Consider the following 26,597-nt stretch of genomic DNA (forward strand, 5'->3'; position numbering starts at 1 on the left):
TTGCAGACAGAGATGCTTTTCTGGGGCGCTCTGCTGCCGTAGCCCAGGGCGCAGGTGTGAGCAGGGCTGTGCTGTTTGCAGGTGAGAGCGTGAGCAGCGACACGTCTCTGGGCTGTGCAGCTGATGTGGACATTGCGCTGGTGGCCTGGCAGGCAGCTGAGGATGACCCCGAGGCCGCGCCGGGCACAGGTGCAGATCCTGTGGCACCGCAGTGGCTCCAGCTCAGCCCCTCGCAGGAGCCTGCCAACCTCACAGGTACCATGGGCCCCACGCTGTATGTGAGCTCACACCTGGGCCCCAAATAGGATCTTGTGCGCCTTGCTTGGGTTATGTGACACGTGGCACCAAGTGAGCACCCTTCATTGTGCTCACTCAGAATGGTTTTGTACACCCAGAGTGGAGGGGATTCGGATCATCAATTGATTTGTCAATAAATGATGATCAGAAAGCCACCACCCGCCCAGCTGAAAACAGCTGGCTTTCTTACAGTACCCAGCCAGGCTGTGGTAGCTGGGCACTCATGGGCCTGCCACAACGTTGAAGTACAACACACTAATTTATGTTTGAAGTGAACAGGTTTTATTTCATAGCAGCATGGTCTGAGGAAATGTCTTACTGTATTTTTTGACTGATAGGAAATAAGTGGTTCATTCTTTGCCATTTGTAAAGGTAGCTTTCATCCAGTTATGTGAGTTAGATATTTGGTCAGGAACTGAATGCAGTAATGTAGGAATATCTTACAGGCTGCTTTCCTAATGGGTACAAAATTTCAAGGGTACTTCTTCATGTCAATATTTCCTTAAAAATATTTGTGCTTTAATGAACCAGCACACCCAGTCCAACTGCTTGCATGGCTGCTGTGAAAAAAGTAACACTGCCCATGGTAAGGATGATCGTGGATGATAAATTAATTGTTTGTGGCTGTGGTGCAAGAATTGCTCCTTTGGGGGTAAAAAGAGAAAGAACCACATGTTCTGGCAGGTCATGTGGAGTGAAAGAAGTGGAGTAACAGATGTGTCATTGCCCAGCAGAGCCAGAGTACCCTTCACTGCATTCCTGCTTCTCAGTCAAGTCACAGCTTGCTTTGCTGTGGAAACCTGATGGGGTAAGGCAGAACAACACTGACACCACCACTAAAGCGGCAGAGATGCCCCTTCCCTGAGCACAGATCTGTAGAACGTCATTCTCATGTGCTCAATAAATAACACCTGGCTTAGCACTTCGGGACTTTGTAATGCTGCAACACAAAAAGGGGAAAATATTCCCAAAGTTGTTTTTGAAACACATTCAAACATAAAAGTGTCTAAAATGCCTTTTATTTCACTAACCTTCCTTGAGTCCTCAGAGGACATGAGTTGTTTACTTCTGCCTATGTAGAGTGTTGTGGTGGGTGTCTGAGGAGGATCCTCCCAACCTGCCTCTGCTGGCCCTGGCACTGGTGACAAGTATGGCTCAGTATGCAGGCAGACCTTGCTGATCCTGTGAGTTTTTGATTAGGTGTAGGTGTGATTAAGGTGAAGGAATGAAGGAGGACTCTGTTCAGGGGTCTGCCACAGAAGTTTATTGGTGGCCCAGAAGAAGCTACCTCACAACCTCAGAGAGTCTGCCTCAGTAGAGCTCAGACTGCCCTGGGACAACAGCTTTTATACAGGGGGAGGAGCAAGGAGAAGGGTTAGGGAACGGCTCTGGGGATGAGAGACTTCCCAAGGGACCAGTCCTTGGGGGGAAGGAAGGAACTTCTGTGATCCTGACTGATCACTCAACACTCTCCCTGGAACCTTCTAGAGCCAGGGAGAGGCCTCGCTGTGATTGACAATCCCAGGGGGTAGGGATACAGAAGATTGACATATAACTGAAATATGGGGTAAACCAAACGGGGTGGAACTTAGGGGTACATAGAAAGAACCAACTGCAACATACATTCAACCAGTGAAAACTAAATAAACTGAAAAACACACCACTACAGTAGAGGTTTCCTGCAACCTCCCTCTGTGCTTTGGCTGCTGCAGGTACGCCTTGGAGTGTGGCTGTGCTGCTGCCTGGGACAGGAGAGCAGCTACCAGCTCTTGTCATTAAAATGTGTACTTCAGTGTGGGTTTGTACTGGTTAAGAATATAAATCCCGTATTCCCTGACAGTCTTCTCCAAGCCCTGCTCTCTGTGCCCTCTACTTTTTCAGGAGCTGCTCTGTGTGAGTGGTGATGCCTGAGCACATTGCTCAAGGCTCTTCATCTATGGTTTCTTATTCCTTTGTCTAGTTGTATTGCAAGGTCTTGCTACACTGTGTGATCTTAAAAAAAAAAAAAAAAAAAAAAGACTTTTATAAACCTAGAAATTTTACCTGTAAGAGCCAGTTATTGATTGAATACATCCCTCAGATACCTGAATATTGCATTTAGCTGCATTTGCCTCCCTCCTGAAAAGCCCTCTGGGGTGGGGACAGTGTGGTTTGGCAGTGCTGTGCCAAGTGGCACTGTCACCTGTGAGCCCCTTTGCCTATGTTTGCTGCCGTGTTTTACTTTGACTCACAAGCAGCTCCCGCAATGAAAGAGATTTTGGGGAGAGAATTCTTGTGAGATGGAAGATGGTCAGGAGAAGTAATGACCAGATTTTGTTGACCAAATTAATGCTTAGACTGCATTTCTGACTTGTGGAAATGGAACACTTTGAATTTACAGACAGCAGTGAGTTCCTGGCTGATGACTGCAGTATAATTGCTGGTGGAAGCCTTATAGGTTGGCATCCTGATTCTGCTGCTGTGCTGTGGAGAAGGATCCTGGGAATTCTCGGAGATGTGAACAACATACAGTCACCTAAAATCCATGCAAAAGTTTTTGGCTATCTTTTTGAGCTGTGGTATAAACTTGCAAAGGTATGTGATACTTACAGCTAATGATAACGACACATTTCTTTTGTTGTGGAAATGATAATTAAATGGGATTCAGTGTTAGCACCTGGAGCATAAGCATGGCATGGGAGGCCTCTGATGTAAAAAGGAAGCTTTGTCTTGTTTGATTTCCAGCAGCTAACTCCATCAGAGAATCCTGTCCAATGACAAGAGAATTTAGGTGGGGTGAGGAAACAGTAGCAAAGAAAAAAGAAGTACAGATATTGGTATTTGTGTAAAAGCCCACAGTGTGACTCAAACCGGGAACGTTTGCTTTGGCCAAGGAGCAGCAGCATAGAACAAGCTTTCCTGGTGGCTTTGGCTGAAGTGGGAGCTCTGTATAGCCCCGGGTGTAGTGCCTGAATGTAAATAAAGAAAAATTAAAACATAATCATGCAAAAAAAAAAAAGGCATTAAAAAAGATGCTGGTTTTATTAACACTCTTCTTTTAAAACTATCAGATCCGGGACAACCTCGCTATCAGTGTGGACAATCAGTCAACTCCCTCTCCTCCCATCCTGATCCCGCCTCTCAGGATATTTGCATCATGGCTATTCAAGGTTAGTTCTGAAAGTTTCACACAGGAGTATTTTCTTCTATATCAGAGCTGAATGGGTATGTATTTAGTTGCCTTATTTTTAACTTTCATAATCATTGCTGGCCGAGACAACAAGTGCTCTGCAGAGGCTCACTGGAGCTGAGTAGAAGTTAATATGTGCTTTGTGGGAGAGCTGCTGGAGATGCATGGTATGGGCTGGCTGGAGGGGAAAGCAAGGAGTGCTGCATGATCTGTTGTTGTTGCAGGCAGCCACGCTGCCCAGCGAGTACAAGGAGGGGAAGCTGCAGGCATTCCGGCTGCTCTGCGCCATGATGAGCCGGCGCCAGGACCTGCTGCCCAACTCCGACTTCCTGGTGCACTTCTACTTCGTCCTGCGCCTGGGGCTGACCAGCGAGGACCAGGTATGAGCTGTGCTACTGCTGCCCTGTGCTATGGCAGCAGGAGGTGCTGCCAAAACCTGCTGCTTTAGCTGTGGGCACAGAAGTTGTTCCGGGTCCTCCTGTCCTGGGCCGGCCTCAGGAATGAAGTGTTTGATGTGAGGCGAAGAAAAGACTTAATCGGGTGTTTAGGTGATGATTGTCTCACAGAAACAGCTCAGTGCTCATGGGAACTCTTAGGAAATCTTTTTTAGACAAAACAAAGAACACTTCCAGGTTTTTATAGCTGTAGGAATGAGAGCAAGGGCTGCAGCTCTGCTGGGGGTGGTAGCAAAGGGCACAGGGACCCCTCAGGAAATTCTGGGAGTTACTGATGGTGCCTTTAGGAAACCAGATAGATTTTTGATTGTTTCTGAGATGGACGAGGGAAAGAAGGAAATGTTACCAGGCTCTTGCCCCTTGATTTCCCTCCTGAAAAGCAGAGCATTTGGAAAACACTCCTTTTCAATAGATAAGAATAGAGAGGCAGGGGTTTTCTCCTGGAAAATCCTACGAGTCCTGCTGCAGCTGCCCATTACTCCAGGGTTCCCCAGGTATCTTGCAGCCCCACATTGCAATCCCTCCATAGCTTCCCTGGATATTTTGCAGCCCCACACTGCCCATATTTTGCAGACTGCTGCTGCTCTTTGTTCTTGCTCCTCGCTCTGGTGGCTGCATTTGCCTCTTGGTGGCACACTTGACCACAGGTTGGCTGGTGTGTGCGTGTCCTTCCCGCCATGCTTTCCTTAGCTGTGGAACTGGGTGAGGTGTTAACTGGCAGTGCCTTGGAGCAAGGTGTTGATAGGAAGCAGGATCCTCGCTCCTGTATTTGCAGGGCAATTGGCCCCAAGGTGCTTGCTGGGTGCTCAGAGAGCAGGAGCCTTTTAATCAGAGAGGATGTAGAATCATAGAGCACAGGATGACATAGAACAGGGATCCTAGCATGCTTTCCAGGATTTCAGAAACAAAATACACTTGTGGGTGGCCTTGTTAGCACAGATTGGGTTTGTCTGCTAAGCACAGGCATAAATTTCTCCCTTGTAAGGAAGGGTAGGAGGTGTCTCATGAAGGAATTTTCCTTCTGTATGGATCACTAGTGCAACTTTTAGCATTTCTGTGGAGAAGCCACAGAAAGACAGCCCAGCTCCAGGAGATCACCTTGGCTACTTCAGAAAAGCTTTTTAGGTGGTTACATAATTAAAAGTATTTAAGTCAGGAACCTCCTTGACCTGAATGGTTTTCAGTATTTTGGTTTGCTTGACAAATGGTTTTTTTGAGCTGTATTTCTGTTTTCACTTCTCACTCACTTAAGGATGTGTGAATAGGAAATTGCTGCTGTGTTGTGTAACTTTTGGTGCTGATAGAAAAACAAAACAATCCCATTTTGAATACTCAATAAATGAGTACAGTGTCATTCCCAGCAAGTGCAGCCTAGCTTTGCAGCCCGGTCTTGGGGGGGTGCATAAAAGAGCAGTGTGAGGGTATATTTTATAGGAGGCTCCCACAGTGCTCCAAGCCCGAGATGTAGCAATTAGCTCAGCAGAGGAGACAGCGGGGTAATGAGCTGCAGCTAATTTGTCGATGTGGAAGCGTCTAACAGCAAACATCTCTGGAGAGATGAACAATTCTCTGCAAGGATTGCATCACCTTTCCAGGTGATGCCAGAGAGGCGCTGACACCAGTGGCCGCAGGGAGTGAGCCACAGTCAGAGAGCATGGGAAGGGCCTGAGGTCAGGAGCTGAGTGACCATCTGTGGGGTGCCTCTCTCCTGCGCTGCTCCAGCCTGTGGCACTGCTCTGCTACTGGGCTACTCTGGGCTTTCTTCCTGGTGTTTTATGAATGGCGTTCATTGAGGCTCACAGCCTTCCCTCCCTGTGAAGGAAAGGAAGCATGAAGCAAGAAGGGCTGGCATGTTTGCTGCCACACTGGGGGTTAGGGAGGGTACTTTACCTGTGGTTCAGGGGTTGAAAATCAGGAAGTGTTCCTGAGGGTGGTTTGTAGGGATGCTGTGGGATAGCCTGCTGCAGTTTGGGTGGGCATAGCTGCCTTCTGCTGCCAGGTGAGCCTAATACTTGGAAAACCGTTCCAGCAACTGCAGCTGGGTGTGTCTTATTGGTTTGGGTAGTAAATGCAGCTTTTTTAATCAACCCAAAATCTGACACTGCAATGCACAGATTTTACAAATACCTGAACCATGAAAAGAAATTTATTTTATTATTGCTGTTTTATTACTGCTGCTGGCTGCTTACTGTAACAGTACTTTTTGCTTCATTCACCGGAAAAAGTTGATAAGTGTCTCCTTGCTCCACAGTTTCCTCCTTTTTGCTGAATTACAAAAGTACCAAAACACAATCGCAAAAAGCAACAAACACTTCACAAAATAATCTACTGTTGGCATAATTGAGATTCTTCAGCTCGAGTCTTTCTGGCAGTTAAATAATTCTTTGAGGTTGCTGGTGATTGTCTCCTAAGAATTCTGTGGACTTTCATGTTGCTGTTTCTTATTTCTGTCTAAATTTCTGCCCATAGTCTGAGAGGAGAAGGCAGTGCAGGTGAGGTGCTTACCTAGAAGGGACGCTGTAAAAAGAGGCAGGTTTTCAGTCCTGTTTCAGGTTTCAACCTTCTGCTGTGCTCAGTGTCGTTTTTAGCCAGTCTCACCCTATTAAAAGGGTGAACATCAGTTACTGTGCCTGGTGCCACCTGCCACCAATACTGAGGTGTCACCTGGCGCTCAGAGGTTACCTGCAAAGTGAGCAAAGAGGGTCACTTGTATTCCTGACTTTGGGAGTGAGTTTAACAAATAAATTTAATTAAAGTACAGTCATACTTTCTTGCCAGAGGACCTCTGGAGTAGGATACTTAAGTTTTTTAGGGACCATAATCAAAGGTAGAGACTTCAGAGGTTCTCTGTGGAAATGACAATGGACAGCCAAGGAAGGAGACTCTGCTGGTGGCTTTTTCAACTCAGTGATACGAAGAGTAGAACAAACTTTAAATACAGAATAAAAGGAAAATTGCCTCAGTCCAGCTGAGCTGACAGATGTCCTGGGTGATTAAATGTCAGCACAAGCAGCAAGCTTGCCCATGGAGCACAGCCTGGCTGCAGCCAGGGCACTCAGCAGCTCTGTTTTATTTCAGTTCCTTTTAGCAGTGGAAGGATGCTGTGGATGAGAAGTTCTGTCAGGAGAGTGCTGAGCTACCAGTGCCCGTTGTCATAAGCCTCTTTATTTGTTCCAAAGGCACTGTTGTTGATGATGGAAAAGAAGCTGCAGCAGCTCTAAGCATCTGTAGAAACACCCACTGAAGCTCTCTGGGTGGGAAATGGCTAATTTGTAATAGGAAACATTTTTCAGCAGAGCTGCCCTGAGGAGTCATTAATTACCTGTTTGTATTAACATTGGTTTGACATTTAAAAAAACCCCAGCATTTGTGGGCTTTTGTATCTTTCTGTCCAGTTGTCACTCAGCAGCCAGGAGCAGCATGCAGCAGCCATGTACCAGAAATGAGTAGCTTTGCTTTTGTCCCCTGGGAATGGGTGCTTCTTGCCTGGATTTCTGCCCGATGGTGTTGCACATGAGGCCCCTTGGTTGTGCAGAAACTATCATGCCGTTTAGATTCTTTCCCACACTGCCATTTAAAAGGAAATAACCTTAATGTTGTCTATTAAGGCTTAGATTCCCCTATTTTAGCTTCTCGAGACTTCTTTCCAATGGCTGCCACAATTTTCTCCCATTTTTAAACCACCCCTTATCTCATTTTCTTTAGAAAATTTGCCTGTGTGCTCCCATTATGTGCTTTGAGTGCTTTGAAAAAGTGTTAACAGACAGCACGTTTTCCAGTAGGGACAAACAAAAGTCCAAATGCCAGGGTCTCACAGGAACGCTCACATCCCCCTCTGCTCGTCCAGAGTGGGCTAAGTGGGAAGTGCTGGAGAAAAGAGAGAGAAGATTTACTGGAAGCAAGGAGGAGCCAGGTCCTGCCAACTGCAGGAGCTGTGCATTTGGGAATGATTTTGGTGGTTTTCTTCTTTTCTGTTTGTTTTGCTTCAATTCATTTGCCCTTCCTAAGCTGAATCCATCCCATTCAAATTCTGGTTTTGCAGTCAGTGTTCTGTCTGTCAGACCTTGGAGTGGTGCTGCCATGGACACTTGGGAGAGATGTGTGGGGGGACATAAAGCCACCTCCATATTCCAGGCAGAGCTGTGGGGCCTTGGCACCCACACCCTTGTCCCTGTCATTCCCACTGAGTGTTCCAGGAGTGCTCTGTTTGTGCACAAACAAAAATATTTGTTCCAGTCCTTTATCCCAATGCTCTCCCCACTTGTGAAAGTATCAGACATGCTCCAAAATGGAAGAAATTCAGAAAACTCCCTCTATTGTGTTCCAGCCTCGAGGGACTTGGGCTATAAAATATAACTGTTTTGGGGTTGGGTTTTACCTGGCACCTTGAAATAGGGCTTTCTGATAAATTAATCCTAGGTCTCCCTAGGTTGTCAAAATACTTTGTAAATTTGTGTTGGAACTTAATTTCTGACAAGTTAACGCTTACCTAAAATGTCACGGTAGGTAGGAAAACTTGGCATAAGTAAATGGAAGCATTTATTCCTTTAAAGTAAAACAGGAAAAGGGAAGCTTTAAGTCTTCTGTAAATTAATAATCTTTAGTGTGCCATAGATCTCAGCTGCCAGTGAGGTGTCTGTCAGTGAGGAACAGAGTGAAATTTCAGTGAAAAATGCATGTTGTTTCTGTCAAGGGACAATTGGAAACATGAGGAAGGCAGCTGGCAGGCTATTTGGTTACACCTGTAATCTTCAAGAGCTTGAACAAAAATTAGGTGAAGAATATTTTTGCAATTGCCCTTTCAGTGAACTTGCATAAATTTATTTCACTTACTCAGTGGATGTTTATGACCTTATAATTTGAATTACTAGATTAGCCTATACTGAAATATGATGCCGTTTATAGGGTTAATGCATTTGAGAAGGACATGCATGCGATTGCCCCCTCCTCTCCCCTCTTCCCCAGCTTTAACACCACAAAGCATCATTCTGAATTGAAATAGTCCATAATAGTCCTTGTTTTCACTTTTCTTTAACAACATGAACACTAAATTATAGCTGTGCAATTATGTAAACAATGGAAATGCTTCCAGAATGAATACTTCCTTTCAAATTTTCATTTTGTGTAATTGCTGAAAGGTTTGGAACCATAATAAACCAAAATTATTTTACACATTTATCGTTCTAAAGGTCAATTATGAAAGAAGTAAAGCAACAACACTGAGCAGAATGAGTAAACCAATTTCCATGGCCATCACCATATGTTTTTCTTATGGCTTGTGTTTTCCAGTTGCTGTGTACATAGCATTCAATTAAAGTGATTCATTGACCAGGCTGGGAGCTGCTGCCCAGAGTTTATGTTTGCAGGGAGAGAAGGAAGCCCAGTCTTGTTTGAACTACCTGATTTTGCCGTATCGCTGATAGCACAGATGTCCTGGCTCCCTTGCCTTCTTACAAGTCTCTCTGCTGATAAGCTCCCCGAGTCCCCAGATTGCTGCCCCAAACCCCGTCTTGTTGTGAGCAGAGCACTTTGCTGACTGGGAAAGGGGACAAACCTGGCAGGCTACCATGAGCACTCTGCTGGGCTGGTGCTGGCCCTGCCTGAGCAGAGCAGTGGTGCCATGGGCAGGGGACAGCCTGCCTGGCCCAAGTTGAAGTGCAGTGGTCCAAAGAACACGGGGTGATGTGCTCAGTGCTCGAGGTGAGCCCAGCTGAGCAGGTTTGTGTCAGACCCTCCCTCGGGAGATGGTTCCTGGGTGTGTGTCACTGCAGCCAGCAGCCTGCGCTGGGAATTCAAAGGGAAGCCGAGGACTGCTTTAAGAACTTTTTAAAGGGAATTTTTGAAATGTTTCTCGCTATGGAAAATGCTTTATTTTTAATGGGACTACGTCTCATAACCTGTGAGTAGATCCCTACAGCCTTTTGGACCATGTGTGCTGTCACAGCATTCGTGTACGACAGGAACTGTTTTGTGGTTCTTCCTTGCCCTGCTATGGGAAGTGCTCTGTGCAGGGAGTGTGGCTGGGATCCGTGCCCTGGTGTGTGACAGATGGGAGTGCTCGGATGAGGACAGGAGTTAATGCAGTTTTTTGGAGCAGCTCCCTGTGCCACTGCCTCCCTGGCCAGGCTAACCTGGGCTCTTTTATTGTGGCACATAGCAGCAGCAGCCGCCCGCTCCCATCTGCTGCCCTGCTCAGGAGCCAGCCCAGCCCTACCTGGCCCTGCTGTACAGGTGTGCTGTGTCGGACTGGCAGAGAGTGTTAATCAGCCCTTAATTACAACAAGGTAGGTCCTTTGTTCTGTGCTGACCGAGAGTTTGCCACCCACTTTATGAGCAGCTCCATCCATCTGCTCTGCTTCTCAATATTTGCATTGACCCATATTGACTCAAAATGTATGAAAGGAAGTGATTAAAACAAGTTAAACATTAACTTGAGTGGCATTTTAGCTTATTCAGGAAAGTGAATGTATTATCTGCTACTATGTTAAAGACTAATACTGTTTATTTGAATATATAGCAGTTATTTCATAGGATAGTGGTGTTGCAGACACTCTGGAACACTAAGTAGGGGCCGTGCAGGTGTTTAGCAGGGCTTTGAGAAAATAATGGCAGTGTTAAAGCATCTCTTCATGTATAGAAGATTGGATTTGTCAGTTTTAGCTTCTGCTGTGGAGATTGAGCACATGGACACATTCTCAGGGAGCCCCTAGTTCAGGCCGTCTTTGACGCATCATGAAACCAGTAAAGATGGACATGGAGAAGGGTTTTCCTTTGCAACTTCTCAAAATTTTATTGAATGGAAAATAATTATCTACTCAGCATAGAAATATAGAAATAGAAAAGGCAAATACAGTGTTGCAGGTAAGGATGACATACGTTTTATGACTAATTTTAAACCTACTGAAAGCTTGCAGGGAAGAAATCTTACTCAAATATAGGATTTTTGCTCTGGTTTGGAGAGACTGTAAAGATTTGAAATGTGGAATGATTAAAGATTAAATGCTTAATGTACTCTGTACCACCAGGTGATGGCAAGCAAAGCTGGGGCTGCTGGTCTGTTCCTTCAGGGCACAGGGAGCAGGCCTGGGGGCAGCTCGTGTTCTTGTGGCGTGGAATTCTGAGACATTTGAGGAAGTCACTCCTCTGGACTGCTGCAGTGCTTCATCTTAAATCCATTACATGTTTGGATGCTTGAATCCAAAGTCTTGTTTAACAAAATGGTTGTGCTTAGGCTCAAAGAGACATGAATGACGATGTGGGCTTTGAACAGGAATTTAGGGGTACAAATGTTACCAAAATACCAAATGCACTTTGGCTACCACATGCCCCTGAAGTGAGAGGAGATGATTACGTGGAGGTCAATTTGCACACAGAGTTCTGGGAATTGCGATCAGTGTGGGACTAGGGATTCTCAGAACTAAATCTTCTCAAACTCTCCCTTTTGCTTTCGGCCTTCCTAGCTTTTCTCACAGATGCTTTCTCTTGCAGGACATCCTGAACGTTGTTATAAAGCACTGTCCACCATGGTTCTTCTTCCTGGGGCTGCCAGGCTTCACGATGCTGATCGGGGACTTCCTCGGGGCGGCGGCGCGTGTGCTGAGCACAGACATGCCAGAGGTGAGCACGGCTGGCTTGGCACAGCCATGCTGACTGGGGTGGGAAATCCTGGGATAAGAAACATGCTGGTGCTGCAGAGGTGTTTGATCCAAAGGCTGAGGTGTGAGAAAAGCATGCCCTGGGTGATTCTGTGCACTCGCAGAGCCCTGTGAGTGCCACTGCAGTGAGCAAACACTGAGAGAAAGCGGGGAACTCTCTGGGTGATGCAGCATCTCTGGCTAAATGTCAGCACTAACAGAAATGTGACTCTAAATTATTCAATTATTGAAGTATAAATAAAATAGCAAATCAATGAAAGGTTGTCAAAATAAAGGTAAAGGTCTGGCAGTCCTAGAAGAAACAGGAAAGTTCTGTTGCATGTGAAACACCATGGGAGACCTTTCTGTCTGTTCTGGCACATGGCTTTTGCTGCTGCTCTTGACATTTGTGTGGCTGAGCAGGTGGCCCTGCACAGGCCCACAATCCTCTCCTGTTTCAGCAGAGCTGGAGTGGTGAGCCAGCCACACTTTTTCCATCGGCCCTCAAAGAGCTTGGTCAGCCGTACCTTGATCCAAAGCTTACATGAGAATAAGGAATGGATGCTCAATTTTCCGTGGAAAAAACACAAACCAAAACACCCCCTTCCATTTCTCCAGCATGTATAAAACTGGTCATGCATTGTATTTTCAACATGACACAGTAGTTAACATGCTTATAGCTTGTGGTGCTTTTGATGGCTTTGTTGGAGTCTGGATCTCTGCACATTGGTATCACCTGTGCAGTGAGTGCGAGTGGCTTCTCCATCCACTCTGTGCCACAGGATCACCTCATAGCAGTGCTGGATTAATGCTTCACCCCCTCACTCAGCTGTTATTCAGGAGGTTCTGTATTTTCTGTTGGCATCAAATGGCTGATTTTCAGATTGGGTAATGAGGGGAAGTATTAAAGATGTAAGAATGCGCTCAGGAGTGAGGCCAGGTGCCAGTGGAGGAGCAGCTCAGCCTTACCAGGAGAACAGAGCAGCACAGCAGAGAAAGCACAGGCAGGAAGGCATGTGTTAGGTACTGCTTACACCCAACTCTTGCTGGAGATGCAGAGGAAAAGGTCCTGGGATGTGTTCCCTGGGACAGCTGAATGCTGCATTGTGAATCCAGCAGGCTCAATATGGCAGTGCACACTGACCTCAGAGCTAGAGGCATCTCCATGTGTGAAGGGTTTTCAGTGACTATTTTAGTGCATGTTTTTTTAGTGACTATTTCTGCCTACTTGCCCTTTGCCAGGCTCCCCGTTCTGAAGCTCACACCATCCTTGGTGCTCTTGTATGCTTCCCAAACACCTACCAAGGAATCCCACAACTGGGACCCATCTCAGAAGCCAGTGAGAGCGTCACGGGAACTACAGATGTGAAGGTAAAGCCGTATTTATTGTAAATCCTTAGGTAACCTAACCTGGTTTCACTGTGCATTGACTTCATTCCTGCCCAGACGGTTGAGCTCACACAAGCCTCTGTTGCTATTGAAAAACTTGAGGCACTGCAATGATCCACTGCTCAAAATTAGGGATGACTGGGGAGGAAACTCTGAGTTCCTCATGTGGCCTGAGCAGGCAGAACCAGAGAGGGTGGAGAAATCCCTTCACATGCTTGGCTCCTATTCTTGCTTCTTCATCAGGCCTTGGAGAGTCACTGGAGGGGCCTTACTTCTAAAATTAAGACAGTTTTGGCTTTCCTGTACTAAACAATACACTAAATTTTTCATAATATGTTTTGGTTAGAACCTAAACGCTACGGTTTGTATGGAGTGACCACCACTTGTTGTTTGTAACTGCCCCTTGACACTGTAAATGAATTGATTTCCTCTTGCTGCCTGTACATGACTTGAAAGCTGATTTGATTTGTCATCAAGGGCCTGTATATTTGAGTTGTAATTGGTGTTTCTCCCTTGACAAAATACAATTGGCATGAGGTAAAGATGCTTTAGCAACAGACAGAGAATTAAAGTGACTTCACCTGTAACTATGTCAGAATTAAATACCTTTAAAGTAGATGTATGAAAAATATGCTTATTCTAATTTATTTTGTTATTTTAGTATTGCCTCATAAATATTTTATTGAAGAATGCTACAGAGGAGCCAAGTGAAGCTGCAAGGTAAAATACCAAGTAAAAGAAATGGGAAAATATGGAATTGCTTAGGTTGGAAAAGACCTTTAACATTATGAAGTCCAACAATTTATGGTTTGGAAAAGTCTTTCTTGCTGCTTATTTTCTGCTGCTGTCTTTTGGTTTGGTCTTGTGAAGTTGGCCTTACTCTGCACCATGAAGGTGCTGTCATGTTGGAGGGGAAAGAGAGATCTCATCTTTGTGCAAATTTTCTTTTTTTTTTTATCCCCTAAATATTCCTCTGAATCTCCTGACCAGCTCCCTTTTTCTTTTCACAAAGATGTATAGCCATCTGTGGCCTTGGTGTGTGGATCTGTGAGGAGCTCACTCAGTGCACGGGCCACCCTCATCTGAAGAAAGCCATCAATGTCATTGGTGTGACACTGAAGGTATTGCTGTGGCAGGCTCTGATCAACATGCTTTGGGAAAAAATAGCATTTTCACTGTGCAAATAGTCACTGATGATCTGAGGCACAGGCTGCTGCTGTGGTGTCCTGTGCAAGCATGAAGAATATCTGCAAAAATAGCCTGTGTGCCCATAGACTCCTTCCCCAGCAAACTCACGTAAGAGATCACATAGACAACGTCAAACCTGCTGGTTCCTAATGCTGACAGTGTGATTTCACAACACTAAGATTTTTTTATTGTTTGCAAAGATGCAAAGTAATGAAATGTAGAAAAACAGAACGCAGTGTATTGGATCTGGATGTTTTATTTGACTTTTAATCACCTTTTTCCTTCCAGTTTTCCAACAAGCTGGTAGCTCAGGTAGCCTGTGATGTCCTTCAGCTGCTGGTGACTTACTGGCAGAAGCTTCAGGAGTATGAGTCCTCCCTATGCCGCAAAATTCCTGAAGTAAGTCAGATTCTTTAAAACGTTTGTATGAAAATCGTATGCAAAGTTGTGTTAATCCCTTCCTTGGGCTGCTGTGATTTTGTCAACTTCTGCTTTTTTTTATTGTTAGGGATGTACTTGCCACACTCCCTGGACCTGTGTAGGTCCCTCGTTTGTAGTGACCTGTTTGCAAAAAGCTCAGTAAAATGTTTTCTTGGACATTGAGTGGTATGAGCAGTTTGGATGCTCCTAGGAGAACTTAAACTGTTCCATGCCCTGTGCAGCAAGTGTCTGTCTCTGCAGAGGAAGAAGCTGAGGGCCTTTCTGACGCTTGGTTTGTTTGGCTGCAGATTCTGGTGGCTACCATTGCGTTTCTCCTGCCCAGTGCTGAATACTCCTCTGTGGAAGCAGATAAGAAGGTGTGTCACTGGAAAGAGCGGTCTCCATGCTTCGTGCTGTTTGAGGAGGGTTTTAAATGAGGTTGCTCTGAACCAGTGTTGAATTTTAAACTTTCTAACTCATACCCTGGGTGAATTTAATAGAATGTACCTAAATACAGTGCTCTGTGTTCTTGTTCAGTTCATAGTTTCACTGCTGCTTTGCTTGCTGGACTGGTGCATGGCACTGCCCATGAAAATGCTGCTGGAACCTGTGTCTGCTGGTGCTGTAGAGGATCAACATGCATCCAGAGCTCCTTTGCTGGATTATATTTACAGAGTGAGTATGGAGAAGGAAGGTGATTTACTCTGCCTGGCTGTTTAAAGATGCCTTTCACACACCCTGAAGGCACAGAAGCAGTAGAAAATAATGTCATCCAGGTGAGAAGTTACAAATGCAGAATGTTAAGAAGATAAGATTAGAGATGTAGAACAGACAGGGGATGATGAAGACAAAGGTAAAATGCTTAAAACAATGAGCCAGGGAAAATAATCTTTGCAGAAATATTTGAATTATTTGAAGTGGGCTGTTAAAATACAAAACAAGCCCTGAAGCGAGCTGTTAAAGAACAGAATCGGTGCAGATGGAGACTATTAATCTAAAAATGCTGAATTTGGACACAGAAGGATTGTGTAGTAAGTCAGAACTGGAGACCCTGCCTGCTGGGTGTGTTGGAGATTGTCCTGAGTTGGTCACTGGTTCTTTTTCCCCGCAGGTCTTGCACTGCTGCATCAATGGCTCCAGCATCTACATGCAGCAAAGCCACTATGTGCTGAGCCTGTCCGACCTCTCTTCCACTGACTACGACCCCTTCCTGCCACTGGGGAATGTCAGGAGCTCCTTGGGGCCAGCCCAGTGCCCCTCCTCCGCCGATCTGGGCAGCCTGCTCACCGTGGCTGAAGGTAAGGCGTGCCCACAAAACACTGTAAACCGAAGAGAAATAGTTTTACACTGAATTGAAAAGCCCTATAAATTAAGAGATTTCTGCCCATAAGAGAAGTAACATTCCCATGGAAGAAGTGGAGGCACAGCAGTAGCTCAAGAGCCCAGTCACTTTATGAAATAACTGATGGATGTGCCTGTGCTGAGGGGACCGTCTGAGTATCCAGGAAATCTCTCCCTGCCTCACACAAGATTTCCCCACCTGCCAAGGATGGAGGATCATTGCTTTGCAGTGACATCTCTGGTTGGCTTTTCTGCTGTGTTACCCTCCTGCTCTGATGGCTGTGGGGATGTGGTGAAGTAAAATAAAACTGCGGGGCAGGTAGGATTTCTTGGAAAGCTGTTGGAAATCTGTCCTTGCACAGGAAGGATCAGCAGGTCACATAGGGCAAGCTGCTGCAACATGACATAAATGTACAGGTGCTCCATCTGTATTGCCTCTTGCTGCTCTTACTGATCCATTGTGCTTTTCTTGATGGTTTCAGAGAAGAGGAGGAGGAATTTGGAACTGATCCCTCTCACTGCGCGGATGGTCATGACTCACCTGGTGAATCACCTGAGCCACTACCCGCTCAGTGGGGGTCCTGCTATTCTCCACAGCCTCCTGAGCGAGAACCACGACAATTCTTACGTGGAGTCCTCCGAGCTGTGCTCGGAAGTGTTCCGCAGCCCCAACCTGCAGCTGTTCGTGTTCAACGACAGCACTCTCATCTCCTACCTCCAAATCCCTGCCGAGAAGAAGGCGGGTGCCAAGCCGGCAGCGGTGCCCTCAGACGTGCGGGTGATCGTCAGGGATATCTCAGGGAAGTACTCCTGGGATGGCCGGATCCTGTATGGGCCTCTGGAGGGCTGCCTGCCGCGCTGCAGCACGGCCGGCGCCTTCGCCACCTCCAGCAACCTGCAGCAGCACGTCTTTTCCCAGAATGATGTCTCCCAGGCGGAGGAGGGAGAGGACGCCCTGGACCAGCTGCTGGAGAGGATCGGGAGCAGCAGCCCCGAGTGCCTGCTGCACCCACAGCGCAAGCTGAACGAGCCGGCGCCGCCGCCCTGTGGGATGAGCGCCGAGCAGGAGCACGCCATCACCGAGGCCCTGCTGCGGCAGAGCGCCCAGGAAAGGGAGTTCATGCTGAAATGCAACTCGGACTGCAGTATGAGGGTGGCCCGCCAGGAGCCACCGCCTCCTGCCCAACCCCAAGCCTCCTTTTATTTCTGTCGGCTGCTGCTGAATGACTTGGGAATGAACTCCTGGGATAGAAGGTAGGAAGAGAGCATCCACAACATGCTTAGGGTGCTCTTCTCACTTTTTATCCCCAAATGCAGACACACTTAAGAAAGTGAGGATTGTATAGCTGGGGGTAAGAGCGGAGTTTTGAACTTCAGTGATTATTTGAAATAGACATTAATAGATTGCGTATTATAATAATTCTAAGAAATATCATGTTAATTCTCTTAGCTATTTGGATGATAAAATACTGGGTCTGCACTGTGTTGCGTTTGCCTTTAAACTTTATTAATTTTTTAGAAAAAGCTTTCATCTACTGAAGAAAAATTCAAAGTTGCTGCGAGAACTGAAAAATCTGGATTCCCGTCAATGGTAGGTGGTGTGTCCCCAACACATTATTGATAAGATCCATGTTTCCCGAGGAAGAATGAGTTGCTAGAACCAAAACTTCATTCCTGTTGAATCCAAATATTGGTATGAAAATTTCACTGTTTGTTTCTCCAGAGTTCTGTAGTTTGAATGGAGAAGCCACCTGTGCTGGCGCATTCTCTGTGTATAGAGAATTCCAAATAGGTGGCAAATAATAAGACAATTTTTTTCAAGTTGGCTTTAGCTGAGAGGGGAGGGAATCAAATTGATTGTGACCTGGGTTCAGCTGACAGTATTTTCCAAAGGGTGATCCCTGTGTCAGGAGCAGTATTTTGAGGGGTAATCTACCCAGAAGTGCTTCCCAGCCAGGAAGTGGCAGAATGGATTTCTGAATGTTAGGTTTTGTTTTTCATTACTTGACATAGAGCTGTTTGAAAAACATCTGCATCATTTCTGAGAGTTCTGAGTTTCTTTTATCTCAACAATTTCCACATCAAATGCTCTTTGCGTGTTTTCAGAGAAGCCAGCTGTCCCTGTCCCTGTCCGCCTTGTAAAACTCTGCCCAGGGTCTGAAAGTCAATAATGTTTCTTCTGCCTTGTATGTCATCACCCTGTAATTAAAATTCTGTAGGTCAAATTATGCTCCCATTAACACCTGTGCCACGTCAATGTTTGTGCAGTGCTGCACAGATCTGAGTCATTAACTCTGTAATTGGAATTTGGTCGCCAGTTCTGTGGCTGATACACAGGAGAACCAGGCTTGACTCTGGTCTTGGAACTGGGGTGTCTCTGCAGTGAGGTTTTGGTGGCAGAAAAAATGGGGCAAAATCTGAAAGGGATGTATTTGTGTGCATCAGAAAAATGATTTTGAGCTGAAGCTTATTTTTCTTTAATCTCTTTTTTCCACCCTGTGGCAGTCGTGAGACTCACAAGATTGCTGTGTTCTACATCGCCGAGGGACAGGAGGACAAGTGTTCCATCCTGGCCAATGCACGGGGAAGCCAGGCCTATGAAGATTTTGTGGCTGGGCTGGGCTGGGAGGTAACAGCCATAATTTAGACAAGCTACCTGGTTGCTGGTGGCACTGGGCAGTTTTTAATTCACACACACACAAAAAAATCGCTGCATACCAATGCTTGGCTGCTTTTAGCTCTTACCATGGTCAGAGCACACACACAGCACAGGCATTCTTTATGACACATGTGGGTTTAATTTGTTTTGTTCAAAGTGATGTGTTGTCCTCTAAATCCCTTGAACATTTTGGTGTTTGGGAAATCCAGAGTAGCTGCATGTCACATTGAAGGATCCTAGTGCCACAGGGAGATGAAGAATCTCCAGGTTGGTCCTGTTGGGAAAACAAACAAGCCTTTGGACTCAGGCTTGATTTCAGAGGGTTGTTTCTTCTGAATAAACTTCTGGAATAATTTCTTCTAAGGTTTTTTTTCCCTGCTGTACAAATCTTCAGTTTCTTCTGCAGTTTTTCTGGTTCTTTTTCTCTCTGCCTTTTGTGATATTCCTGGCAGTGGGAGCACTGAGCCCCACAGAGCCCTTAGCCAGCACAATAAATGGCAGAATGCTGTTGTTTCCTTTCTGCTGTTTGCTGGAGGAAGGTAAAATAGCTGGATAGATAATGACTCAGGACCTAGTTCTGAGAGATTTACTTTTAGTGAACATCAAATATAGACACAGGAGAGACAAATCTAATTGAAAAATTGCAGAGCTGTAAGGGAAGACATCTTTTTCTCTGGGATGGACATGGAAACCTAGGGTGGTGATTTCATTGATCTTGATAACAGAGGCAAGTCCTGATGATGCAGCAGTGTTTTCAGATGCCTGCTGTTTGTGCCTTTGGCTCTCTCAGGTCGACCTATCCACACATGGTGGGTTCATGGGTGGCCTGCAGCGCAACGGCAGCACAGGACAGACCGCACCCTACTATGCCACCTCCACCGTGGAGATCATCTTTCACGTGTCCACCAGGATGCCCTCTGACTCAGATGACTCACTGACAAAAAAGGTAAAGGCTTTCTAGTGTGTTTCACACCTCTGCAGTCACCAAGTGCTCCCCTGAAAGTCTGAACTGAAAGCAGCCTTTGCTGACTGTCCCTGGCAGGCTGTCCCTGCAGTGCCATGTGGTGCTCTGCAGCTGGGTTAGCTGAATTAAATGGCATCTAAATTCTGGGTTCAGAAACGCAATTAACATTTCCATGATAGCCTGAAATACCACCATGAGTAATAATATTAGCAATAATTTCATTTGTACGTTGTCTGCCTGCCAAAACTGCTGTAGGTTGGTAGAACAAAGCAACCAAATGCAGCATCATAAAACCTTCCAGACGGCTCGTCCTGTGTGGAGCAGCAAAGCAAAAAGGGGCTGACAGGCTCAGGAACCCAAATAGCCAGCTCAGAGTTCAAGCCAGTAGCCCGTTAGGCACCACTTCGACAAGCAGCCTCTGCTTCAGACAGCCAGTACCCAGCCCAAAATTCTGTTGGTATCATTTTTTTTCCTTACAAGGGTTGATTTCAGATTATGTTGTTTGCCAGCTGCTGGTTAGACTCAAAGAAGATTTTTGGGGCATACCGAATCTCTGCCTTTTTAATTAGGATTGGCAACTTGTCCTGCAGAGGTTGTTAGCATGCATCCATAAGGCTGCAGCAGGCATCCAGTGCACCATGGGATACTGCTCTACTCTGAGCATTGTCTGTAACTCTGTCATGGGGGACTGTGTTTGGTGTCCAGTTGGTTTCAGAGTGATGTGTGCTTTTCTTTGAAATATAAAGGTGGAATCTCTGATTACTGGTTCTGAAAAATTGCCCAGTGTTTCATACTAAAGTCAGATCTTGTCTTTTTTATTGTGATAGCTGTGATTTAAAAAAAAAAAAAAAAAGTCAGCAAAATGACATGTTTCTCTTTCTGTATCTAACTTGCTATCTTCATGGATACAAGGCTACAGAAAAAAGTACTCTGTGTGCTTCAGGATGGAGCAGTGGTCTGTAGGACAGGGCTGTAGAGTCTGTGTCCAATTTTTAATGTTCCTGACCAGTATTTGTCCAGCTGCTAGACCAAAACTCCAGTGATGAATGATTTACAGTTTCCCTAGGCAACATATCCCACATCCCTATGCTCCACTTCTTGTACCATGAAAAAAATCTCTGGTAGTGCCTACTTTGCTTCAGTTTAAGCCTATTGATTCTTATTCTATTTCATATGGATATGAAGGGCAGATTATTTTGCAGCACACTTACACATGTCTGAGAACTGCTGCCATGTCTTTCCCAGGCTTATTTTTTCCTACACAAACTGTGGCCATTTATTTAGTCTAACCTTCCCTTGTAAGTCCTGGGTTTTGTAGAAGCCTAGCAAAGATGCTGGGATATGGTCTGGCTCTTGAGTAATTCATCACCTGGGAGAGAGATTGCACTATGTGGCAGAGCTACCAAAAGGGGAAAAATGGGATTTAGCTGCAAATAGTCCACTTATTCTCCTAATTCTCATCTATATTAGGGTCATCACAGACACTGAGGGTCTAGTTATTCTATTTGTCTTCTCTGTGTTTGCTCTAAGAGAATTCCTTCTTTGTGAGAAACAGAAACCAAAAGCATTTAGTAGCTGTCAGTCTCCAAGTTTTGTAGTGCCAGGAAACCAGGCAAGCTCCAGCACATGATGTCTGCAGACAGTAACTGCAAAGGAATTGCTCTGCTTTTCAAAAAGCCTGAGATCTGCTCTAGGAATGAAACCCTGCTGGGATAAAACTGGGAATTCCATTGAAGGACAAATCTCTGAGCAAGCTCGTGGACCCAAGGAGCTGCAAGCAGTGGCTCGGACCAGGTGACTTCTGGAGAGTGGGCTTTTTAGTGTGCACTCATCCATGGTTCCACACACAACAGTTTCATTCAGTTTGTCACAGCTCTGTTGTTAGCAAACATGCAATTCTGAGCAGATCAGCATGGATTGTTGACAGATTTTACAGAACTGCAGCTCTGAGTGGAGAAAAGGTGTATTTCAGAAGCACTGCACTTTCTGGAAGGTAGACAACTCTCTGGGCTTAGGTCCTTACCTCACGTTGTTGGGGCAGAATGTCCAGGTTAAAAAGATTATTTCTTGGTTATTATCTCTTTCCAGCAATGCTTTTGTTTTATGGGAGTGCGGGAGAGAAAGATGGAAGCCCATGGTATTCATTGAGGTCCTGTTCCTCCAACTGAACTGTACCTGGTGATACAGGACAGTGGTGCTAGGAGGAGAAAACGTCATCAGGATGCAATGGAGGCCACAGCTTCTTTTTTCTTGCCCTCCCTCTGGGATCTAAGGTTCCCCCTAATCTCTGAAATCTTTGTGATTGCTTGGAGTTTCTTCTCTGCTTATTTTGCCTCAGACCAAGAGAAGCTTCATCCCTGTCAGCATGCTCCCAGCTGAACAGAAGGACTGACCACCTGCTGGCCTGGGGAGCCGCAGCAAGGCCATAAATTCTGGGGCTGGGGAATTCAGCAGATGCAGTAATTTTACTTAAATATGTTGTTGTGGTTCTTTTTTTTTACTGAACACAAGGATAAATTAAATTCTAGTATGAATTCCCCAGAATAAGTGCGTTTCCACAAAGGATTAACTTGGCCCCTTGTTTTTGTGCAATAGAGCTGTCATTTGCAGTCTGCATTTTTTTATTTGAGGTATATGCTGACATTATATTGCTAATCCAGGAGAAAAACAAACAAACAAAAAAACCTGTCCAAATAATTCTTGGCTATGACAAAGTTTTTCCAGTGGAGTAAACAAAATTCAGCTGATCTCTTTTGCTGCTGTAGGGTTCAGCATCATTGGTTCCAAACTTTATCTGCCTGTCTTGTGGCAAAGAGTGGAAATCAATCCCAGGAATGGCATCCTACCATCCCTGTCTTCTTCTGCTCAAATTGTGCTTAGTGGTTTAAAGATGTGCTGCCAAATTTCTCCATCCAGTAATTTATTCTATCTTCTCCATTGTCAGAGCAGAACTTTTTCAATTCAGAAATCTGGTTGCAACCCCATACTGAACTCTTGCTCCTTTGCTGCAGAAATTTGTTAGCTGGGGCTAGATTAGATTTTTAGCAGATAATCTGACTGCTGTAGGGGTTTGCAGAGTGGGGACAGAGCTGTGCTATTGGATTTGTCCAATTCATTTGACTTCAGGACTATAATTGCACTTATGTCTTACAAGGCTTTTATGGCCTCAGGCTGGTGAGCAGCAGAAAAACAAATTGGCAGTGATACAGTGAGAGTGAAAGGGAATGAAAGGCGCACATTATCAGTCTCCAGGCAGCCCTGCTCTGGCAGGAAGTTTCTTGGTTAATTTACAAATAAAACTTAGATTTTTAGGATGGGCGCACAGTCAGCCAGACAATGGGGATGTCAGGCCCCACTGTTACTTAGCAAAAGTAGCAGCCATGCCTCCCCAAAAGCAGGAATTCTTCAGTCAAACAGACGACTCCTCTCTGGAGCCAGCTGGCTGTGTAATGCAATTAGCAGAGAAAGGAGGTCATGCCGGAGGTGTGCACCGTGACCAGTGTCAGCGCTGCCTGCGGGCACCCGCAGAGCTCGGGGCCAGATCTGCCCACCTGGGGCTGCAGGGTACAGCCCTGTGGGGGGACACTGGGGCTGTGTCCCAGCACCCCGTTAGCCAAACCGAATTCCTGGGCCCAGTGAAAATTCCTGTGTGCCCGGGAGGAGACGCTGCCATTGCCAGTGCTGCTTTCCCTCGGCAATGGCAGAGCCATCTCTCCAGACCCATGGTGGGGTTTGCTTTTAAACCAATCTGATTTCATGGCTGCTTTGGGATTTTTTTAACGTAGCTTTTTTTCTTTATTCCTCCCCACACCTAAACTGGGTGGAGAGCACAGCCTGGAGCTCTGGCTCCACGTGCATTGGCCATGGGGCTTTGGACATTTCAGCACAACTTGCTGAATCCTTCAGGGCACTGAATCTGCCCCACAGCTGCTGTTTTGAATAAACAACACAGGGAAATAGCAGCTGGCTTATTGTCACTGATGAGATTATTGTAACGGCTTTTTATCAATGGAGTTCTCTCTCAATAACAAATATTTTTGATTAATGCCAATTTTTTCTTTGAAACATTATACCTTGTAACTGTGGGGCTTAAGGATGTATGGCTTCAAAACAAGGGCAGTAACTCAAGTTCTAAAACAAGTCCCTAGCACACGCTGGGGATTGTGGCAGACTCATGAGCACAGCAAGTGTTGGTTCAGCTAAGTTCCCTTCTTCACTGAATTTTGTTCTGAAGGGTGCAATACCAGTACAAAGAGTTTGATTGTTATCAGAACAGTTCCTTGGGATTTTTAAAAGGGTCCCTCAAGCAGTATTTGGACATTCTTTGATGGCTGTTTTTATGGCAGTATGTACTATTTGTCTCCCCAGAAGCCATAGGAGGCATGGCAGTATAGAGCCTTTTCTTCAGAAGAGCTGACATCTGCAACTTGGCAACGGCACTGCCTTATGGAATTCTGCGTCCACATTTATTTGTTGGGCTTCGTGCAGCAGAGGTTGCTGGGTGCCACCATTGTGGGCTCTCTGTGCTGGGAGGCCAGTGTCAGAGCTTGGGCTCAGCCTGGCAAATGTCGGCACTTCCAAATCCCTGGTGAGGGTTCCCTGAGCTCAGCTGGGCTGAGCTGGGCCCGTCCTGGAGCCGGACAGCATGGCCAGGCATGCTCAGCATCTGGGACCTGCTGTGCACAAGGTCTGCTCACCAGATGGATTTTAGGGGTGTGTAAGACTAAACTTGACATCTCACTTCTAATCACTTTGGAGGTGACCTGGCTGTCTCTGGTCACAGAGAGTGACATCAGGGTTTTGTCCTGTGTGTAAATTCCCGCTGCCTTTGGTATGTGTCAGTTCATGGCATTACCAGTGTGATTGTTTGCTTGTGTGTTGCTTTGTTTTTACTGAGCTTCTGCACAGATATCTAGGTGGCCACAAGAACAGCAATTTCTACTTGCTTTGTACATGTAAGAAGCTCTAGTGAGAGTATTGTTAATGTTCTCATGTTTTTGCAAGGCAAAAATGGTTCATGTTTTCTTTAAACAGAGCTAAAATTACCTTTTATTCATGACCATAAATAAAACACAATTACTATCTTCTGTTTAATTTAAAATAAGCTGAGAATCTCAGTCCTTCTGGGAACTCAACTTTACTTCATTCTGCTGGAACATGAACTGTAAGCCAGGTTCACAGTTGTAGCTTTTTTTGATTTTTCACAGTGTGTTGGTTTTGCCACACGTCTCTCATGACTAAGGGGTCCAGTTTGCCACCAGTACGTTGGAGTGAAAGTTTTTCCTTCTAAAGGCACTGCTTGGTTCTGAATAGGGACGTTTATCAGCACAGTGTGGGCTGATCCAAAGTATGTTGGAGTTAGTTGTTATTTACCAGTGAAAATCACCACCTTCTTTTCCCTTTTTTCTCTCCCACACAGAGTGAAGTAGCAGAGCTTCATTTTGGCTTCTTTGTTCAGTCTATTGTGCACATTGTTCCAGGGGTAGCACCAATTTGGAGGGTGGGGGGTGTCTTTTAAGCTTTAAGTGGGACTTAAATTCTCTTTTATGCTTGGAGCTGGCACTCTGCATGTGGATTACATTTTAACTTTAAAGCTTACAGTTGAAACCATTGTGTGAGGCTTCTACGTGATTGCCAAATAGTTTTTGCCATCTGTTAGATCACCTCCAGCTCCTCCAGCAGCAGAGAAAACACACACACAGGCTCTTGGATGCTTTCTGTGTATGGCACGTTTAAATTTTATCCGTATTTCATGCCGCTCTGCTTGAAATGAAAAGGTGTAACTCCCACAGTATTTCCCATTCTTCTGTACTTCACACTGCCCAGATATTTTGCTGACATTCCAGGCAGGAGCCCCTTCCAGACATAGTCAGTGAGGAGATGTTTGTGGATAATAAATTCAGTTATAGTGGTTCATGACAGGCAGTTTCTTGACATTCTGAATCAAGGCATTTCATATTTCTATGACAGCTGCCTTATTTTAGCTGGAATACGATGCTCCGTTTGTTAATGCTTTGTTCCAGTATTTCAGATTTCCATCTTAAATCACTGTAGGTAATGTACATTTACATATCATGCTAATGGCTAGTTTGATAATGACTTAATTAAGCCATCAGACAATGAGTTCTAAATGAAGCAAATTATTGAGCTGATGCTTTCATGAGCAACTGGAGAAAAAACAATATTTTAACTTTTCTGTAATGAAATATTCCTGCTATCAAGCATTGTAATTAAATTTGTGAGCCATGACCCCTCGTGCAGTGTGGTTATCACTCTGATTAATAGAGCCAATTTGTTGTTGCAGCTCCGTCACTTGGGCAATGACGAGGTTCACATTGTGTGGTCTGAGCACACCCGCAACTACCGCAGGGGCATCATCCCCACCGACTTTGGGGATGTCCTCATCGTCATCTACCCCATGAAGAACCACATGTTCTTCATTGAGATCATGAAGAAACCTGAGGTATGTTCTGGGTGCTTCGCTGGCTCTGTTGTGCTGTGCAAATGAGCAGCAGTTCTGTTAATTTAAGCAAGGCTCAATGGTTTAGAGTTTGGGGGTTGTTTTTTCCCCTGTGAGTATGAGATCAGTCTGTCCATTTCAGGTGGAAGATAAGCAGCGAGCTGACTTTAAAACTGGAGTAACTCACGGTAATCGGAGTGACTGCTCATTCATTTTATAGCCGTACGTAGCGTTGAGTGAAACACTTCAGAATTCTCAACCCGCAGAAGTTACTGGGCAAAAACAGTGTTTAAACCATTGTGAATTTCCTCTGAGGCAGTGAAAGCAAGCCACTCTTGTTCTGAGTTCCTCATGTGGTGTTGGGTCACTGCTGTACACATAGCACCGAGCAGAAGCTCACATGTCTGTGGGACTGTCATTGTCACCTGACTGGGTGGGATGATGCAGGCGTTGGACATCCTGCCATCAAACAAATTGTGGGAGGCTCACACTTGAGACATTTTTTGGAAAAAAAAGGCATTTTTTTGCAAAATGCCAAAGGTGTGTGTATGTACATCTGTGCATGTGTGTGAAAAAGCTGCTTCAGTAAATGCTCGTCTGGTACATTATGGATGCAAAAAT

The 26,597-nt window shown here is 45.4% G+C and overlaps 1 protein-coding gene across 2 annotated transcripts in view; it reads left to right on the forward strand.

The window, feature by feature from the left end:
- Positions 1-26,597, forward strand: part of RALGAPA2 (Ral GTPase activating protein catalytic subunit alpha 2) — a 92,862-nt gene that overhangs the window by 26,148 nt on the left and 40,117 nt on the right. For both annotated transcript variants that reach the window (XM_066316655.1, XM_066316656.1), the window contains exons 21-37: positions 82-255; positions 2,678-2,871; positions 3,348-3,446; positions 3,691-3,846; positions 11,410-11,538; positions 12,798-12,926; positions 13,606-13,664; positions 13,957-14,065; positions 14,421-14,531; positions 14,861-14,929; positions 15,090-15,227; positions 15,664-15,850; positions 16,376-17,147; positions 17,413-17,484; positions 18,399-18,522; positions 19,343-19,498; positions 25,821-25,979. In XM_066316655.1, coding sequence (XP_066172752.1) covers positions 82-255; positions 2,678-2,871; positions 3,348-3,446; positions 3,691-3,846; positions 11,410-11,538; positions 12,798-12,926; positions 13,606-13,664; positions 13,957-14,065; positions 14,421-14,531; positions 14,861-14,929; positions 15,090-15,227; positions 15,664-15,850; positions 16,376-17,147; positions 17,413-17,484; positions 18,399-18,522; positions 19,343-19,498; positions 25,821-25,979 — 2,837 coding nt within the window. The remainder of the gene's footprint in view (positions 1-81; positions 256-2,677; positions 2,872-3,347; positions 3,447-3,690; positions 3,847-11,409; positions 11,539-12,797; positions 12,927-13,605; positions 13,665-13,956; positions 14,066-14,420; positions 14,532-14,860; positions 14,930-15,089; positions 15,228-15,663; positions 15,851-16,375; positions 17,148-17,412; positions 17,485-18,398; positions 18,523-19,342; positions 19,499-25,820; positions 25,980-26,597) is intronic.

This window comes from Sylvia atricapilla, chromosome 3 (assembly GCF_009819655.1).
Source record: "Sylvia atricapilla isolate bSylAtr1 chromosome 3, bSylAtr1.pri, whole genome shotgun sequence".
Taxonomy (NCBI): Eukaryota; Metazoa; Chordata; class Aves; order Passeriformes; family Sylviidae; genus Sylvia; species Sylvia atricapilla.